General features: G+C 28.7%; 2 protein-coding genes across 2 annotated transcripts in view; one reads left to right on the forward strand and one right to left on the reverse strand.

Annotated features, from left to right (window-relative positions):
* The window catches only part of LOC107456876 (testis-expressed protein 2), a 29,393-nt gene extending 27,721 nt beyond the window's left edge, over positions 1-1,672 (reverse strand). Inside the window, exon 1 of the mRNA XM_016074846.4 lies at positions 286-1,672. Within this exon, the coding sequence (XP_015930332.2) occupies positions 286-1,413 (1,128 nt within the window). The 5' untranslated portion in view covers positions 1,414-1,672. The remainder of the gene's footprint in view (positions 1-285) is intronic.
* Positions 1,673-1,897: 225 nt separating this feature from the next.
* LOC107456877 (partitioning defective protein 6) lies at positions 1,898-18,651 on the forward strand. Its single transcript, XM_016074847.4, has 3 exons — positions 1,898-2,237; positions 10,068-10,293; positions 13,911-18,651. Exons 1-3 carry the CDS (start codon positions 2,175-2,177, stop codon positions 14,576-14,578), a joined length of 957 nt encoding a protein of 318 aa, XP_015930333.1. The 5' UTR covers positions 1,898-2,174; the 3' UTR covers positions 14,579-18,651.
* The last annotated feature ends 717 nt before the right edge of the window (positions 18,652-19,368 follow it).

Consider the following 19,368-nt stretch of genomic DNA (forward strand, 5'->3'; position numbering starts at 1 on the left):
GTACCATGGAATCGCCCCAGAGCTTTAAACTTACAACATTTTTTAAAAATGTGCTGCTTGCTGAAGGTGGCTACAAATTATACCTTTTGAGTTGGTCTCTTTCAGTGTCATTTTTAAACATTTTTTCCCTTTAGTTTATTCGTCTGCTAGTGCCTAGTTACCAAAAAAAATAATATAAAAATTGGCAATTATTTAGCACGATTTTCTCATGTGATTAGTTCTAATTATCTACAACTAAATAATCTTCCTGAAAAATAAAATTAGCCTAAATACAGTAAAGCTTACTTTATAAATAATAGTTTCTTCAGCTTCTTCAACATTAGGGGTTTGATTGAATTCTGGAATGATTAATTTTTCTTTAGGTTTACTATTTTTCAGTAACTGGTACACAATATAGCCTGATAAAAATGCACCAGCAATAAACCCAGAAAACCATGAAGGAACAGGAACAAGGCAAAGAGCAAACACAGCAATTAATAAACGAGACAATAAACTATTCCAATACAGTTTCACTGAGGTACAGAAGTTCTTAATAACATTGGCAATTTCAAGTAGGTAATTTCTGTTATTATATTCATCATTGAACACTTTATCTGATATCTGGGAAGCAGGTTCTTTTACTGAAGGTTTCGGAACAACAAGGCGATGAATTTCACTAACAGCTTGACTGGTCATAGTTTGAGGAGTACTTTCAATAAAACTGTCAGATGAAGGTAACTTATCCCCTTTAGGAGAAAGTATCTCATTTCTCACCCTTTGTAACTCCCCTTCAACATAACTTTCAAATTCTGAGTCTAATTTATCTCCATCCAAAACTTCAATAGCAGGGCTAAGCTGAAGGCTTTTATCCCTTTCTTTATCTCCTTCAGTTGATAAACGGTCATAATCTTCTTTGGTAAAACTGCCTAAAGATTCAGAACTAACAATTTTACCTCTAGTACCATCCTTTAGCTGTTTACGTTCTTCTAAGGTTTTCGTTAATTTACCTTTAATATCTTTAAAAAACATCCAACCTTCATTTTGATCAGGATTCTTATCTGAAATCGCCAAATCTGAATCTAAACTACTTCTTTTACTTAATCGGGACCAATATTCTTTAACAACTGAATCTCGATTTGAATCTTTAGAAGATAGTTTGCTTTTTAGAAATGATAACTCTTCAAAATCATCATTAGCTGTAGCAGAAGAAGCATTATCACCACTATCTTTTGACCCATCAGAATTTGGCAATTTTTCTCGACTCGAAGCATTTTTTGTAACTATCTCCTGTTCATTAGATTTCTCCTCGACATCAACTTTATCCCCATAACTTATTTCTAATTGTTCTTCATCCGCCTTGTTGAAATGTAATGAAATATAATTTGTTGATGAAGATCTTTGCTTAGTTTGGCTATTTCTTAAAGATTTACTCATTTTTTAGGCATTTGCGTAATAAAAATAGTAGAATAACCTCTTATTAAAAAGCAAGGAAAATTAATGTAAATAATTACAAATTTCTGACGGACAAAGTAATTTATTTGCGATTATGGATGCCATGTTTAATACGTGTGACATGGGAGAAAAGTTAAACGTTAAAAATTCCAGCTGTTTTCTTATTTTAAAAACATACTCAGTCCAAACAAAACAAAATCAAAAGTGAAACCATCACTCCCCTTTAGTTTTAATTTATTGTTGCCATATAATGTTTAGTTATTAATATCTTCACAAGCGGCTAAAATATCTCAAATACGCATAATTTCGGAGCAGTGAAGATTTCCTTTCCTTTCCATTCGGTGGTGTGCCTGTATTTGCGTTAATGTTAATAGATTGTAAACCGGCAAGTTTCCCCATAACTACATATTTTTATGATTCACGCAAATGGAAAATTTTGCTTTTAAGCAGTTTGCTTCGATGAAATTTCAATTATTTCCTTGAAGTTTGTCATAATCGCAGCCAATCATTATTTTGTAACTCATTACAGGAATCTCCTCATTGTTATGATGTTACGGTTGGCTGATTATTAACTTGATGACGTCATATATGTTAAAAAGGAGGTATAGTTGATATGTCGGTTTATGGCGAAAATGTTTTTTAATTTGTTTATGGAAAGTTTTTAGGACTTCTATTTCGTCCAGCTTAACTCCTTTTTTTTTATTATTTTTGAATGTTTAAAAAATCGGGTTTATTTTGAAAAGATGTTGAAAACTGAGAAACCTACTCCTCGCCCTGAGAAGAGTCGTTTAGAGATTAAAAGCAAGGTGAGTTTAATGCAATTATTATTTTTTAATTAAATGGCTTCGGAAGATATCAGCCACCCTTTTCGCACCAAACATTATGTACTAAAATAATTTTTGGTACGAATCAGATCTTGCTCTTGTTTGGTTAGAAGTTGTGTTATGCCACATGACACCTGTCACTTTCCGTCTATTTGTTTGAAACAAGTGTCATAATTGCGTTATCAATCTATGTAAAAGTAATTTTATGTGTAGTGTTTGCTGTCCCTTTTGTTCTACCAATATGTTTTATTGCTTGTCGTGAATAAATATAAAATGCCCTTTTTGTTAAAAGTAGCTCGGAAAATCCAGTTTGTTTTTGTTAAGTTTCGACTCTCCATTTACATATATTTACTGTTTAATAATCATATTGTTTCCTGACAAATATTTCATTTGATATTTATATATGTTATTATATTGATTAATGTCAACAATGTTCACAAGTTATTCTGTTTCCCTCATGAATGTCAAAATTATTAAAAATAAAACATTTTTGTCAAAAAGGTTTCTATTTGGTTTAATTTTCAAAAGTTTTGAACAACAATTTCTTAAGTAGAAAAAAATGTGTGTTAATGCATTCTATATCAAGCTATTTTTAAAGATATTTATATATTATATTTCTATTGCTTTTATTGTAAGTTTTTAATGTAGGTAGCACACTAAATTTCGCAATTTTAAATGTAGTTTGAACTGTTTTTTCAATCACTGTATACCAATCATGCTGACATCTTAGGAAGACTGCTTACTTAGGAGGCAAGTAAGAGCCGTACCAGAGGAAGATTCCTATTCTTTTGCATTAGCTTGTGCCTCTACCCGTTTTAATGCTAAGGAATTTGTCACCTGTATGCTTCCTTTTTACTGCTAGACTCCTAAGCTTAGATAATTTTCATGTCTTCAGCTTTGGTTTTTGACAGCTTAAACTGTTTTTTTAATTAACATCAAGAAGTTTACTTTGGGAATTTAAAACAAAAATATACTTCGTAAATTGATCAAGTTTATGCCTATAAAATGCTATTTTATTACTTTAAAAATTTAATTAGAAATTTATTTTCAAGGTTTTTCGAAATTTATGTATAGTTATGTAATCCACACTTTCAATGAAATCCTATTTCATAAACTTAAAAAGACATGGCATGGCCTACATTGGAATAATTTGACATTTTTTTTGCAACAAGTCACGTAAAAGGTGCTGTTGATGGGATAGGAGATACCCTAAAGAGATTTATGATGGCAGGAAAATGGGAGTCTTTACCAGACGATGCTAAATCATTTGCTGTATGTGCAAAATTCATATGCCAGTGTTTTCAATACAGCGCAAGAACGCGAGAATCGTGCATATTTTTTTATATTCTCGCATTAAAAAATGATTACCACGAGAAATTTGCTCATTCTATAAACCAATTTCAAAATTCGTGAATTTCTCGCACTTTGAAAAACATTTCTCATTTGCGCCATTTAGAATAAAATCCGTTACACTTTTCTTCCTGGATCTTTTATTATTTTCAACATCTGCCCCATTATCTAGCTTCCCTATTTACCAGTATTGTTCAGAACCTTTAAGAACAACTGAACACCATCCTTCCGAACAACGGAACCTCTTCCAGAACGCATTTCTCTGCAACCACGTGTTTACCGTAGGTAAGGTTTCTTCATGTAAGACGTTCAAATTTTTTGCTCGTTAATGTAAGATGGACAAATACCTTGTGAAGCCAATATCTTCTACTCCGAAATGGACAAATGAAAATGAAACAAATGTGAATAGAAACAATCAAAACGAAACAAATACGCATTTGAGCAACCTTATGAGAATAGCTGATGAGAAAGTAGATGTAGAACATTTTCCATATGATGATGCAGCAAAAATATTCAATGCTCTAAAGATTAGAAGATGTTAAAAATGCATTATAATTAAAGAAATGATTTTTTTTCAAGTCTCTTGGTGTTTTTTTTTTTTTTAATTTTTGAAATCTCACTTAACTTTTTGAAATCTCACCCTGTTTTTGAGAAAGGGTGAGAAATTCTCACCCATTTTTTTTCTGAGATAAAAACACTGTATGCAATAGGGTGTAAGTAATCCATTATCGAAAAGAAGATATTAAAAGGTTAAGGTAAGGGTAAAGGTAAGATTACAAAGATACGACAAATCCATTGTGTAAGAATTCAAAGGAAGTACCTAATTTCATATGCATCTGTATCCACTCAAAAAGGAGAAAAATTTATTGAATAGGAAGAGATACCAGTATGAATGAATATACAGAAGTTCCAAGTTCTTCCTCTGTTGATGTTGCAATAGGTAGTTTTGCAAGTGTAAAAGTTAAAGGAAAAAATAGGGTAGTTAATTTTGTTGTTCAAATAACTGAAATTGAAATAGAAACAGACAATGTGCGTGCTGTTTTTTTAACATGGCCTAGTGGAATAAAGCCTTTTCAAATATAACTACAACCGGGGGTCTGACCAGGCCAAATTTACCACCGTTTAGCTGTACCTTCACAAATTCAACTTTAGAAAAAAGAGTAGTTTCACAAAAAAAAATTTTTTTTTTAATTTTATTTTTGTATTAAATTTTATTGTAGTATAGAAATGATAAATGCATATTTTGACTATATTTTTGTGTTGATTTTTTAATATAATTTTTATGTCTAAATTTTCACAAAATAGGTACCTCTCAGAAAAACCTAGACAGACCCCTGACAACGATGTAACATGGGTTCACATGTCAGATATTCTAGCAGTGCTGCCAACTCCAACTTTAAGCAACCGAAGTGTCACTTTTGACATTGATCAGGGGTCTGTCTAGGTTTTTTTGAGAGGTATACCTATTTTGTTAAAATTTAGAAATAATTTGTGAAAATTAAGTATTATGTTAAAAAATCAACGCATAGATATGGTGAAATAAGAAAATATTTTCTAAAATTGTTACTACAAATAAAAATCATTTATGAGTAGTAAATTTCTATATATATTTTTTCTCATATATTCAAAAAAAATTTTGCTGTTCTAAAAGTTTGAGCTTAAAAATTTAAAAATCCATAAAAAATCATTGTCCATAGTTAAATCTTAACTTTAATTCAATAAAAACATGCATTTAACAGTACTAGCACTAAAAGCTATTTTCATTATAACATTTTCGACTAGCTCATACAGAAAAAGATCTCGTAGGGAAAATTTTTTTCATAAAAAGAATAAAGGTCTGATAGAATTAATTTACCATAATGTTTGAATTTCGACTTCCTGTAAAGTTAATAAAGGGAGAGCCTCAGCCTCATTGTTTCATTTTAAGAAACTCAGCTAAAATAAAGCTCGCTTTGATAGGCGTAAGCAACTGGTTAGGCTTAACATACCGCACTCTCTGACTAAACATGTGCTACCTATTCGTATGAGACAGCTGGCAGCAGAGCTCCTCTTTTCCNTGAAAGCAAATTAGTTTTGCAGCAATTTAAAAAGCTTTTTATTTTCGTTCTATCAAACATTTTCCATCATATATTTACTTTAAAATTATTGTAATTGTGGTATGTCATTGCTCACTGTTTTACATTAATACTTGCAACGTATTATTATTAAACATTTAATCATTTTACTGTTTAAAATGTAAAAATATTATTACGCATTTGAGGAATAGTTAAAAAAAACTTTGTTCCTTGAGATATTGTTTCAACAGGTAATTCAGTTTTGAAAATTTCAGTTTGGTATTGCTGGCGTTATTTATACCAGTTTCAGGCGTTATTTATATCAGTATAACATGTTTTAAGTGTGAAATCAGTTTTTCCTGAGTTATCATGCAGTGAAATTGGGTCATATTGCAGAAAAACCTTTTTTTTTTTTCGCGAGTAAAATCGATTTTTCTTTGATTCTATTCTTATATGCATAAGGGGTTCTTTTTCGTGGTCTTAATTTAGTTAATTATAAATATATATTAAACATTATAAATAACAATATTTTACACAAATATTTGTAACATTGCTGAAAATTTAATATCTTATCAAAAGATTATAGAAATCTTGGAAAAGAGCATAAATCGTTGTAATGTCATATTTTTGTAGACAGGTCTCTTGAGTCTGAGTTATTAGTGAAGGGATTTAAGTCATAGCCGATGGAAGAAAATATAGGAAATTTAATTTGATATTAACTCTTTGGCTGAATTATTTTATTTTCATCTTTTTCATCTATCAACTTATGAAAAATACCAGTCACTTCAATCAGAGCTCATTCTAGGCAGGGTAAACAGGGCGCAGCACCCTGTTGCCCTTTTAGTCAAAAGAATCCACCCTGTTGCCCCTGATGTAATAGACTCTAAACCCTTTCTTTCCTCGACCCTTCTTTATTTTTTCTCCAAACTGTACAATGGATTCCTTAAATTTTCAACTCTTTTTATTTAGTTTGTCATTGCTGTCAATACATAGAAAAAGGGAAAATATAGGAAAGGAAAAATAGCCACCACACCCCCTTGTTGCACTTGTCTTAGAAAGTTTGCAATTGCTTCCACTATCATTAAATCATAATTATTATTAATCAATTTAGTTATTAAATCATAACTACAGACACTTAAAAACATACATTTATTATTTTATTAATATATGCAAGCATTTTAAATAAATTACTAAGTTAATTAGGTCAATAAATCGATATATATGTTAATTTATTAATAAAAATTAGTAAATATGATTGTTTTGCTACTGTTAGTAAAGTAAAAAAAATTTCTTTCACTAAATGACAATGTTCTTTCATAGAACGTGAAAAGTTCATAGAAAGAAATTATTGCCCTTTAAGAATAATAATGCCCTTTCTTTAAACATTTGCACCCTGCCCTTTTTTCTGCCTAGAATGAGCTCTGCTTCAATAAATAATAAATCTTCTCTTCACTCATCAGTCATTTATTTATTTATTATTTTTATTATTATTGATAATAATAGTGAAATAAAACAGCTAGTTAAATGAGGATAATTTTGCCCTAGCTCCCAGCTAATTTGAAAGATCCTCTCTTTTTAAGAAAGCAAGATCATTTCGATTAAAAATTATGTTAGCAAATAAATTCTTTTTATTTTATAAATTTTTAAGATTTCTTAAAAAAATTATAAACTATAATAATGCTTTGATATTTTATTTCAATTTGATTTAATTTACTTAAAACTGACTAAAAAGGTAGTAAGAAAACGGCAGACGAACAAAAAAGTACCTAAACTTGGAATAGACGTTTGAAGGAGGTAGGTGGGAAAGGCAAAGAAACTTTTCTCCCCTTAGCTTAAAAAGGTGAGACCTCCCCTAGTGACTAATAGAATAAGACACACCCCCCTGTAACTTGATCTTCTGTCTTAACTGAGGAGATTCCTTACCCTATTCTTAAGCTGAAAGTGTCACATGCCCGCCAGCGAAACCCCAAGATCAGATGTGACAACTGCTGTCACAGCCCCCTGGAAAAGGTTAACTTTTTGTCACATTTGTAAGACGTCCTCTGCTACAATGCATTATTTCAACTTAATAATGTGTTTTTAATTTTTAAAAGTCTTATAATAATTTATTTTTTCTTGAAATATGATAATTTAAAAATAAAAATTACAAATAATGTTTAAGATGGTTCAAATCAACAGAATTTAGAGTGAATAACAGTGCATGTAAAAAATGTAGGATTTTATTTAGTCCTCTCTGTTACAAGCACTTTAAATTAACTTGCAGTTTGATTATGATGCTCTTGTTTTATGCCAATTAATTAAACATTGCACCTTAAAGTAGTATATTCTTGCACAATATTTTGTTTTCAGATATATTTAATATATTTTTTAGAATAAAATACTTGTGTGATTTCCCCTCTGTTACGCTTGGAATTCAACTATTATAACTTATTTGAATTGGATATCTTTTCCTTTATGCTAAGCAAATAAATAATAAAACCTTTTATTTTAGTATCGGAAATGTCATGATTATTAAATGCTTAAAATTTTAATAATCCCAAGTTGTTATTTTCGGATTTAATTTTACGTTAATTATAAATTACTTGTTTTTCTCTGGAGTGTTAATATATTGATGATTATTAGGTGTATTAAACGTCATGTTTTAAAAATTTGGTGAGAAAGAAATGCCAAGTAAACATTATTTTATTCTATTAACATTCACTTCAAGAAGTGAATGACAATAGATATTAGAAAAATATAGAAATGAAAAGTTGAAAAAATCAATGCAACAAAATTTTTTTAATAATGTATTGTTTACAAATACACTTAGAAACCGAGAAAAATCAAATTTTTATACCATCACCTCTTGAAATAGGATTGTACAGTGCGCAATAAAAATTACTGAATAAATAATAACACACCACCCGGTATAACTTTTGATCTAATGATTGGGTCTTCACATATTGTTGTACTCAATCTTAAGTGTTTCAGGGGTGACCACAAATATGCTAATTAGTGCAGATAATATTTTAAGTTACGATATAGGACACAAAAACATATTTTCTGAATGAACATATAATTTTTTGATTCAAATTTCTGGCCCCCAAAATATAGGGGGAATCTGCCCCATAATGGCCCCATTACTTAAGATCAGTTAATTTTACTTTTTGCATATTTTGCCATACCTCAAGAACTTTTTAAATGAATTGAAAAATTTTGCACGCAATTATAAAATTCGCTTATCCAAAGATAATTCCATGCAAAAATAAATTTTATTAAATATTTTTTATTACTTTATTTAATAATTTTATTCACTGTTTTTGTAAGAGTTTGTCATTTTCTTTTGCCATTAGAAATTAAAAAAAGAAAGAAACTTTATTTAATAATAGTTAATAAAAACTTTGAATTATGAGGTAAACAATTTTCTACACTTCAAAGCATGTTATTTTATAAGGAAAGATGCAAAATTAAAATTAAAAATTTGAATACAAATTGAATTTTAAAAATTGTAATTAAACTTAGTTGTTCTGTGGAGAAGAGTGTCTGTTATTTCCTGAAAATTATTTTCCATTCAGCTAAAGCCACCTGCAGTGTTTTATTGGCACTTTTTGTTCTTGACACGTTAATTACACAAAAGGTAAGGGGCACATACAAAATGTTATGTAGAATAATACAGTAGGGAACCGATTATCCGGAACGATTGGGACCATCGCTATTCCGGATAACTGATTTTTCCGGTTTTCTGAATCGCTACAAAAAGCCGTTTTTTTTTTTATATTGTTAAACCCAACTAAAAAAAAATAATTTGGAAATAATCTTAAAAAGAAGAAAAAACGATGAAGTAATACACTAATGATTATTTCCAAAATGATGGTAAGGTAAACATCTTTCAAAAAAGAAAGAAAAATCCTAAAATCTTATGAGGAAAAAAACATTTTTTAATAAAAAATGCGGGAAAATTTATCGAATTTCGTTCCGGTTTTTTGGTTTTCCGGTTTTCTGATTTCCGGATAACGGGTTCTGTACTGTATATACAAATTATTTTAAGAATATTGTTTAAGGATGCAAAAGTTCAATTGAGAAAATGACCCATGACCTTTTCATAATATGTTCAATACATTGCTGTTAATTTTTTTTAAAATTCTTAATTTTCAAATTAAATGAGCAAAAAATAGAAACTTAAAAATAAATTTAAAAATTAATTTCCAAATTTAATTTTCTACTTTTTGCTATTTGGCATAAACATTTTAATGTAGTACGGAACAGAAATACTAAACAAATGATGGATTATTTATTGGATTATTGCTGGTTAAAAGGAAACTTTTAATTCTCCTTCAATTGCTTTCAAAACGGAACATCAAATCATTTCTTAGTTCAGAAGTAAATTGTCTTTGATTGTTTAATAATTTGTCTTCCTTCTTCTTTGTAGCTAGATGCTGAGTTTAGACGTTTTGTGTTGGATCGATCTCAACTTTCAACGTTTGAAGATTTTTCAAATTTGGTTGAAAAATTCCACAAGCTTCACGAAATACCATTCACTATATGCTACACTGATCCAATCCATGGAGATCTTTTACCCATCAATAATGATGATAATTTAGCTCGAGCCATTAACTCTGCTTGGCCTCTTCTTAGATTAATCATCCAAAAAAAGGGTAAATGTTTCTTCTATAAAAAAGGGTAATTGTTCCTTCTTTAAAAATGTAATAACAGATGCCACTGAAATCAGTCTTGAGGCCTCCAATAAATATTTATTTTCAAATTAAATTTTTATTTACAAATTTAACTTTTTCTTTAAGAATGTAATTATTATTTTCTGTTAAAAATAAAGAAATTAATGCTATTTATGAAAACATTGTTTTTAATAATTATTGCAAAATGATCAAGTAAGGATCTCACACCATAATGAAAGAATATGATAGATCGATTTTCAACATCTTGTCTAAACAAAATAGTCTTAAATCTGAATCTGCTTGAGTTTGTATTCCCCCCCCCCCAACACTTTGAGATAGTGGGCAAAGTTAAACTAAGATTATTTTCTTAAAGTATCAAATTTATAGACGTATGACAAAGTATTAATGATGATGAAGTGTAAATTAAGTAGAAATATGCATAGCTCCAAGAAAAAATTAGTAGTGTATTTTAGCAATAGGTGAAAAAATGTTTTTTTCTTTTTCTTTTTTTTCTCCCTTTTTTTTAATACTGTAAAAAATATAATGAAATGAAGGAAAAAGTTATCTTTCTTTACTTTAATATGTTTACCATTCTCATAAAAAGTCTGATATAAATTTCTGAAAAAAATATTCAAAATAGCGCTACTCTGTGTTAATGGGTCGAAAAACAAGTTCAGTCTTAAAAAATGTTTTTGGAGTGTCACCCATGAACACAATTAATGGATTTTTTAATTTTTTAACCATTTTCTGTTAGTTGAGTATAAGCTTTTATATAGTTTTCCCAATTTGCTCACCTCTTCATTGTTTCAAAACGCAAACAAATCATGACAAGATAACTCTGGATTATGTAGTAAGGGAGTCAAGGCCAGGATTATCTCTCAACCCCATGGCAGAATCGCAGCGACATGGTGCCATTGTCACAAAACGTTACATAGTTCTTGCAAAAAGATTTTTCTGTTGGGAAGTAAAATTTTTTGGTTTGCTTTTCTGCAGAAATTTGCACATAAAATTTGAATCACGCATTTTAATAATCACTTTTTGAAGCCCTCAATTTACACCAATATCGTAAATCCATTTTGAATGTATTTTTGTCAGTTATTGACATTGATTTCCACACATGGCTTTTAGATTTCCAAATATATTTCAGGCAATGATTCTATTGATTTTTTTGTGTGGCAGTTATTGCTATTGATGTCCACATTGTTTTTAAAACCCATTATTTGTTTACGATATTATTTATTACAACAATCAAATTTTGAAATGTAACAGACATTTGAGTAACCCCTTCTAAAGAGTCTCGATTGGCATGATTTCGTTGTAGATCTGTTTTTCGGTGATTACTGCTACCGATTTCATGATTTTTCTTTTTTTAATGNCTATCTTTACTTTAATATCTTTACCATTCTCATAAAAAGTCTGATATAAATTTCTGAAAAAAATATTCAAAATAGCGCTACTCTGTGTTAATGGGTCAAAAAACAAGTTCAGTCTTAAAAAATGTTTTTGGAGTGTCACCCATGAACACAATTAATGGATTTTTTAACCATTTTCTGTTAGTTGAGTATAAGCTTTTATATAGTTTTCCCAATTGCTCACCTCTTCATTGTTTCAAAGCGAAAACAAATCATGACAAGATAACTCTGGATTATGTAGTAAGGGAGTCAAGGCCTGGATTATCTCTCAACCCCATGGCAGAATCGCAGCGACATGGTGACATTGTCACAAAATGTTACATAGTTCTTGCAAAAAGATTTTTCTGTTGGGAAGTAAAATTTTTTGCTTTGCTTTTCTGCAGAAATTTGCACATAAAATTTGAATCACGCATTTAAATAATCACTTTTTGAAGCCCTCAATTTACACCAATATCGTAAATCCATTTCTAATGTATTTTTGTCAGTTATTGACATTGATTTCCACACATGGCTTTTAGATTTCCAAATATATTTCAGGCAATATGGGAAATTCGAATTGTGCATTTGATCATTTACTTTATAAGGCAATGATTCTATTGAGTTTTTTGTGTGGCAGTTATTGCTATTGATGTCCACATTGTTTTTAAAACCCATTATTTGTTTACGATATTATTTATTACAACAATCAAATTTTGAAATGTAACAGACATTTGAGTAACCCCTTCTAAAGAGTCTCGATTGGCATGATTTCGTTGTAGATCTGTTTTTCGGTGATTACTGCTACCGATTTCATGATTTTTTTTTTTTTAATGTGATGATTTATAAAATGCGATAAAGGAAATAATTGGCGTGCTCCCCTCCCCAATAAAATGCGAGAATATCCCCTACAATATTAGAATAAAAAAATTATTTCATATTCACTTAAAAAAATTAGATTGTTTTGTTGTAAACACGTTTTTGTTCCCTTAATGTTATTATTGAAAGTGCATACATCTTTGTTATTATTGAAAACATCTTGCAGAAAGATATTATTGCTAGAGAGTTTAGTCTCAGAAAGACCGAAAAAATTCTGCCACGGGGCTCATCATACCAGTGACAGAATTTCTCCTGAAAAGTTTCTTATATGCTATACCTACCTAATGTTCTTCATTTAATTCTATAATTGTATTTGTTTTATTTTATGAGACTAAATTATTCAGCTATTTAATATTCTCTTTCTCACTTGGTTGTATTATATTATTAACCAACAAACCTAATTTATTATCCAATAGTATTTAATACGGAAGACAATTTTGCTTTTGTTTCTTTATTTAGTAAAAATGAGAATCTGTCATTTTCATATTTTTTGTGCTGAAAAATTTCTTTTATCATTTTCTAAAAGCTATGTATTTAAATATGTTTTGTTATTACTGAGGACTGTGTCATGAAAGAATTTTTTTTGAAGGGAGGGGACTTCAATGGTCCTGATCCTGAAAACGGCAGGTATCCAAATGCAAGGCTTTTTTTTACCTTAATTGTGAAAATGTTATTATAATTTATATTTTTAGAAATACATAAGTATTCTACGCTATTATTTATCTCTCATAGTAAAAAAATCATAAAATATCTAAAGAAAATATTAATAGTTATTAATGGGTTACATTCAAACCCACGTGTTAGATTTTTCCCTACATAGTATCCATATGAAATCCAATAATTTTCATATGATTAAGTATTAATGTGCTTTAAATTTTAGAGAAATATATTTTTCCCTTAATTTCTTAACTAATTAGTGAAGGTATAATTTGACCTAAAATAAAATTTAAATATTCCATAAAAACTTTAGTTTAAGTTTTAAGAAGACATAACAAAAAAGTTATACAATAAAAATTATTGTTTTAAAATATTTTGAAACCTATATTGTGCTACATTTGACAAATTATAATGTATTTCTTGTTTTAAAAAAAATGAAATGTCATAGGAATAATTTATTAATATCCAATTATTTTTAGAGGATACTGCTCATTAAGTATAAACGTAAAGACGTTCATATTTGTTTGTAAATGTACAGATTATTTAAATTATATTTATAATGGTGCAGATAATTAGTAGTTGAGGAAGTTTGAATTTGTTTTTATTTTTTGTGATTTTATAAAATTCTTAATGTCTAGCCATTTTCAAATTTATTAAAATGTTTTATTTCTTCAGGAGAGAGCTGTGAAGAGTTGAATGGATACGGAAGAACAAGTAAAAAGAAAAAATTTCTGGGTCAATACTTATTGCCATCTGTGGTGCCTAAAAACCGTCCTCATATTTCGATCAGCCTTCCCGAAGATTTCAGGCAAGTGTCTTCAATCATTGATGTCGACGTAGTTCCAGAGACGTGTCGTAGGGTAAGACTTGTGAAACATGGCTCTGATAAGCCATTGGGTTTTTACATCAGGGATGGTACGAGTGTGAGAGTCACACCTCATGGTTTAGAAAAAGTACCTGGGATATTTATCTCCCGATTGGTGCCTGGAGGTCTCGCAGAGAGCACTGGTCTCTTAGCTGTTAATGATGAAGTTTTAGAAGTAAATGGAATTGAGGTAGCTGGAAAAACTTTAGACCAAGTAACTGATATGATGGTAGCTAATTCTTCAAATTTAATTATCACGATCCGGCCTGCAAATCAATCAAATGTTGGTTTCCCTCGGCGTGGTTCTGTAGGTCATTCTTCGCAAATGTCGCATGGCTCTCAACATTCCAATCAATCTCTACCTAGTGATGATGATCACTATGAAGAGGATGAGATCAGGGACCATACTCAATCTATGTGTCAGGACACGCCGGAGAAACCTGCAGCATCTGAAGATGATGGTGTCGTCACTCTTTGATGTGTCGATATTTTTTAAAACAAAATTCAAAAATCATTTTTATGAATTATTAGAGCTTAGTGGAAGAACATGAAAAGTGACATTTTGAGTTTTCAGTATTTTTTATTCATTTTATTGAGAAAAGTCCTTTCATTTTCCTGATATTTTATTGCTATAACAAATTTAATATTTTTTGAAATTATGAAAATTTATTTAGTCTCATTCATCATTTAATTTAAAAACAATTTAGTTTGATACTTCATTCAAATAATTGTGAAAGTAATAAGTTGATTGAACACATATTAATTTACTTTTCTCATAAGTGTTAAGATGTATATTTTTCATTTCAAAATTATTAATGCATGATTCAACAAATTTGATGAAAAAAGTATTAATTTAAAATACAAATTTTAACAAAATATGTGATTTTTATATTGGAAATGAGAAAACATTTTCATAAAATTGTTCACATTTGTTTTTTCACTTTTGAATATGTATTATGATTATATTGAATTAAGAATTCTGTAATCAATACAGTTTTATCATGTAGCAATTTACTAACTTATATCTATAATATGATTTTACTTTTGTTTTCCTTTTTTGTTTAATTTGTAATACATCATTATTAATTCAGCATAAACAATGTTTTTGTTTAATTCACATTTCTAATTAATTTTTTTAAAATATTTTATTACTTTTTTATTTTTTTATTAATTATTGATAAAAAAATGTGTCTATTATGCCACACCTTTATATTATTCGTGCGGAAAAATCTCAAGATCTTCAATTTTGGCAGTTTGCCATGTCTAGTGCATTTTGAAAGCATATTGACTGTCATTTATATTTAGAGTTAAAGAATAAATCATGGTCTAATGAACATTTGTTTATTATGCAATGTATAACTGTGCAACTATAATATTGCAGCTATCAATTAAAGGAGAAGTTTCATAAATATATTTTTAATGTTTTCTTGCATTTTCTGACTTTGTCGAAGTTACTAAAATGTCACATAGCTTGTTATTCCACTCTAAACTCTTCCATTGTCATTGAAAAGCCTGAAGTGGAATTCCAATGTATATGTATTCCAATGTATAATTTATAATGCTGACCTTCTCAAAGTTATTAAAATATTATTTCATTCTAAATCTTTTTAATTGAGGTTAAAGAGCTTAGAATGATGTTACCTTGCTGAATTGACAGTTCAAAGTTGACTTTCTCAAAATGTCACTTAACATTTTATTCCACTCTATGCTCTTCATGGAGGTTAGTTGCAATTCCTTTTACTACTAGCAGTGGATTATGAAATTGGTGTATTCGTTTTTTAAATTCATAAGTGTTTTGTGATAATTCATCACTTTTTACCTGATGATCTGTGAATGTTTTTATAATGTGTGAAAATGTGTTTTGAATGGTAGTGTTGATCCCTGCTCTTACAGAAATTGCATTTGGGTCATTCCATGTCAAATCATCAGAATTTTTCAAAAATGGCAACCCGCCATCTCACGTTTTAATAAAAATTTGTACACTTAAAGAATTTTTGAAGCTGATCTCAAAAATACCAATGATAACATCATTTTGCATTAATAAATGGGTTCAAAAGTTATAGGTATTTATATTTTTGTGAAAATTGCTTGTTTGCCGCCATTTTGATTCACACAATTTTTTTTTATGAATTTCCATGCATTAAAAGTATTTCTAAATAGGTGATTTTTATGGATTGATTGTAACTAAAGTTGTATAAAATTATGGGAAAAACAAAGTAAGGTAATAAATTATGAAATAAACTCAATTTTTTTGTGTCCTTTTTTAAGGGAGAGAGAAAAAAAGAAAAATCTGAAATTCGTTCATCATTTTCGTTAGACATAGAATCCTATACCTTTGGTCAATGAAAGATTAACCATTCCTTTTCTGAAAGAATAGAGTGCTATACCAAATAATAAAAAAGTATCCATTAAAATTTTTTTTTCGATCAGTGTCCACTCCTATCTTCACTAAGAGAAGAAGAAAAAAAGGAGGTGAAATTCAGAATTTATAAAACATACTACCAAGAGAAAATCACTACATCCTTTGTTTTCAGTTCTAACATTTTATTTGATTCTTAAAATGTAATTGAATACCTTATGAATATTTATTCTTAATTTTATCCCTTTATTTCTCTCAGTGATTTTATGGTAATTAGTTTCTCCTCACTTAACTCAAGAAACTCACTTAAAACACTGTTAAATAAAAAGATTTTACATCACGAATTGTCTTCTGTTGGTAATTTGTTTTTATTTTATCTCATAGTCTGTGTATTTTCTGTAATTCTTTTATTGTAATTATGTTTGCCCAATTTTGTTTTTACGTAACTTCTGTCTCTCCAACCCCCCCAACAAGGTCAACTCATTTTTCTTATCTGCAGATACTAGATTGTTTGTAAATCTTTTTTTTTCTTCAGTTCAACAGAATTTCCTTTCTTTTCCTTCAGAACAACAGAATTGAATAACATTTTTCAAATTTTTAAAAATATTAATTTGGTATTCTAAAGGAGTTTTTTTTCTTGAAACCCAAGTATTGTGCAGCATTCGATTCCTTTTTAGAAGATTTTAGAATTTCTTCTGGGTGTATAGAACTTGTTTAATTTAAAAGCAATTTAGAAAATAACTATATTCCTCACATATGTGGAGCAACTTTTACATCAGTATTACAATGTATCAAAATGTTGTTAAAAATTTATTATACTTTAAAATGAAGCAAAAAGCTATCATTAGACCCACAATTGTTACATTTGACACACAGTTGTGTTATACGTAAAGCACCATGAATCTACTTAGTTTCCACTCTGTATGTTACGCATGCTGAACTTATCAATAAAATTTTTTTTTTTAAAAACTTGTTATACCATATTCTTGATTTATAGGGTGCAAAATTAAATTTTTATGTCTTTAGCCATAAAAATTGTGATGAAATAGGGGGAACTGTTCGCAAAGGCTTGTTTTGTAAGCATGCTTGCTAAGACCATTACAGAATCATCAAATGCAAACATGTTGTATGAATGCTGTAATGATAATATCAGAGATGATTATGCTCCGGAAAAAATCCGGATTTTTGTATTTTTTGCGAACCGCGATCCGGAAGTTTCCGGAAATCCAAGGTCCAGAAGTTACACGAAATCTCTAACTCTTTTTTTAAAAAACTCTTTTTAACTGAAACTCTAAAACAAAAAAAAAACTATATCTATATTTTTTAAATATAAGAATATTTATTATATTTTATTTAAAAATATTAGAATATTTATACTTGGTATCTCTTTCATTTGAAAATATTTGTTTCTGGTAGAATAATAAATGTGATTAGAGATAAAAGTAAACTTATACGTAATTATTCATTTAAATTATGCTGCATGAAATTTATTTAGAATTCTGTGCTTTGAAAATATCAATGATTTATATTTATAAAGGCATTAATTTTTTGAAATGCGTCACTAATTATTTTACTCAAGAAACTTTGAAGATTTTTGAGTTTGGCTCACAATCACCTCTGTAATATAAAAGGCATTTTTTTTTTCATCAGCCACATTAAAATTATAAAAAGCTCATCCCTTTCATATTATTAAAGAAGAAATAGCTCTTTTTTCCCCCCACATATTATTGGCGTTTAGTTAGGCATTAATACCGCAATAGGAAGAACAAACAAGCTCAATGATGAGGGAAATATTTTAGTGTGTAGACAGTGTGAAAAATATTCTTCTACCTGTAACACACAGATGCCTGAATAGTATTGAAAGTTTTTAAGTTAATATATATATTTTTTTAATTACCAACATTATGTCAAGTTTTTAATTTTTTAAAAACTTATCAACAGAAATTTTGATGTTTTTAAGAAATCTTTATTTCTTTGGCATATAGAAAGAAATCTATTATCAATTTCAAAATTTAAAAAAAAAAAAAGTATCTGTGAACTGACCATCTAAATTTTTATTTAATCGGATATTAGTGTGCACTTTCAACTAACTATTTTTAACCAAAATCTTTTTGAAATTAAAGGGAATTGCATGAAATCAGCTGCTGGAGTTAATAAACTCCAATGATAAAAAAAAAAAAAAAAAAATCAAATTAGAACTAGGTTACTTATTTGTCTAAAACTATGTTTGACAAATTACTTTATTCTGACTGAAAAAAAAAGGTTTTTTTTTCTGTGATAAATATTAGAGGAATTACAGCTAATCATAGCCGTTGATGTATGAATCAGAATAACGACATTTTGTGAGGCACATAAATGCTTATAACTTTCAAACCTTTTTACTAATTGCAGTATTATTAATATTTTTGAGATCAAAATCTGAGACGATGGTTGCCATAGCTGGATGAACTGACATGGAACGACCCATCGACCCTTCTTACTTTTGATGCCTTACGTGCCTTGTAATATGTATTTGTTAGTTATGGTTATTCAGCCTGTTATTAATAGAAAGATTTACTTAAATTTTTTGATGTATTTTAAATGATGCTTGTTTTTAAAGCAATTGATTGAATGAACCGTCCATTTAAAATTAAACCATTTAATGCCTGTCTACATACTAATAGATCTTATTTTTTTACTTCAATGTACTTTATTTTAATTGAAAAGTTATTTAAAATTTGTACATGAAACCAAACAATGTCCAATTTACATTATTATACATTGGTGAAAAAATCTAGAGATATGAAAAGTCTTTTTATTTTTTTGTTGCTAATGAATAGTATTTCTAAATAATTTTATTAAATATTATTTTAGTATGAATTTTATATATTTTCTTATGGACTACTCTATTTTAAATGTGAATTGGTAAT

This window comes from Parasteatoda tepidariorum, chromosome 10 (genome assembly GCF_043381705.1).
Source record: "Parasteatoda tepidariorum isolate YZ-2023 chromosome 10, CAS_Ptep_4.0, whole genome shotgun sequence".
Lineage (NCBI taxonomy): Eukaryota > Metazoa > Arthropoda > Arachnida > Araneae > Theridiidae > Parasteatoda > Parasteatoda tepidariorum.

Bases quoted from the DNA above. Each gene is read 5' to 3' on its own strand.
- LOC107456877 (XM_016074847.4), top strand. From the start codon at position 2,175: ATGTTGAAAACTGAGAAACCTACTCCTCGCCCTGAGAAGAGTCGTTTA. The intron at 2,238-10,067 runs GTGAGTTTAATG...TCTTCTTTGTAG, and splicing joins GTTTAGAGATTAAAAGCAAG to CTAGATGCTGAGTTTAGACG. The intron at 10,294-13,910 runs GTAAATGTTTCT...TTATTTCTTCAG, and splicing joins ATTAATCATCCAAAAAAAGG to GAGAGAGCTGTGAAGAGTTG.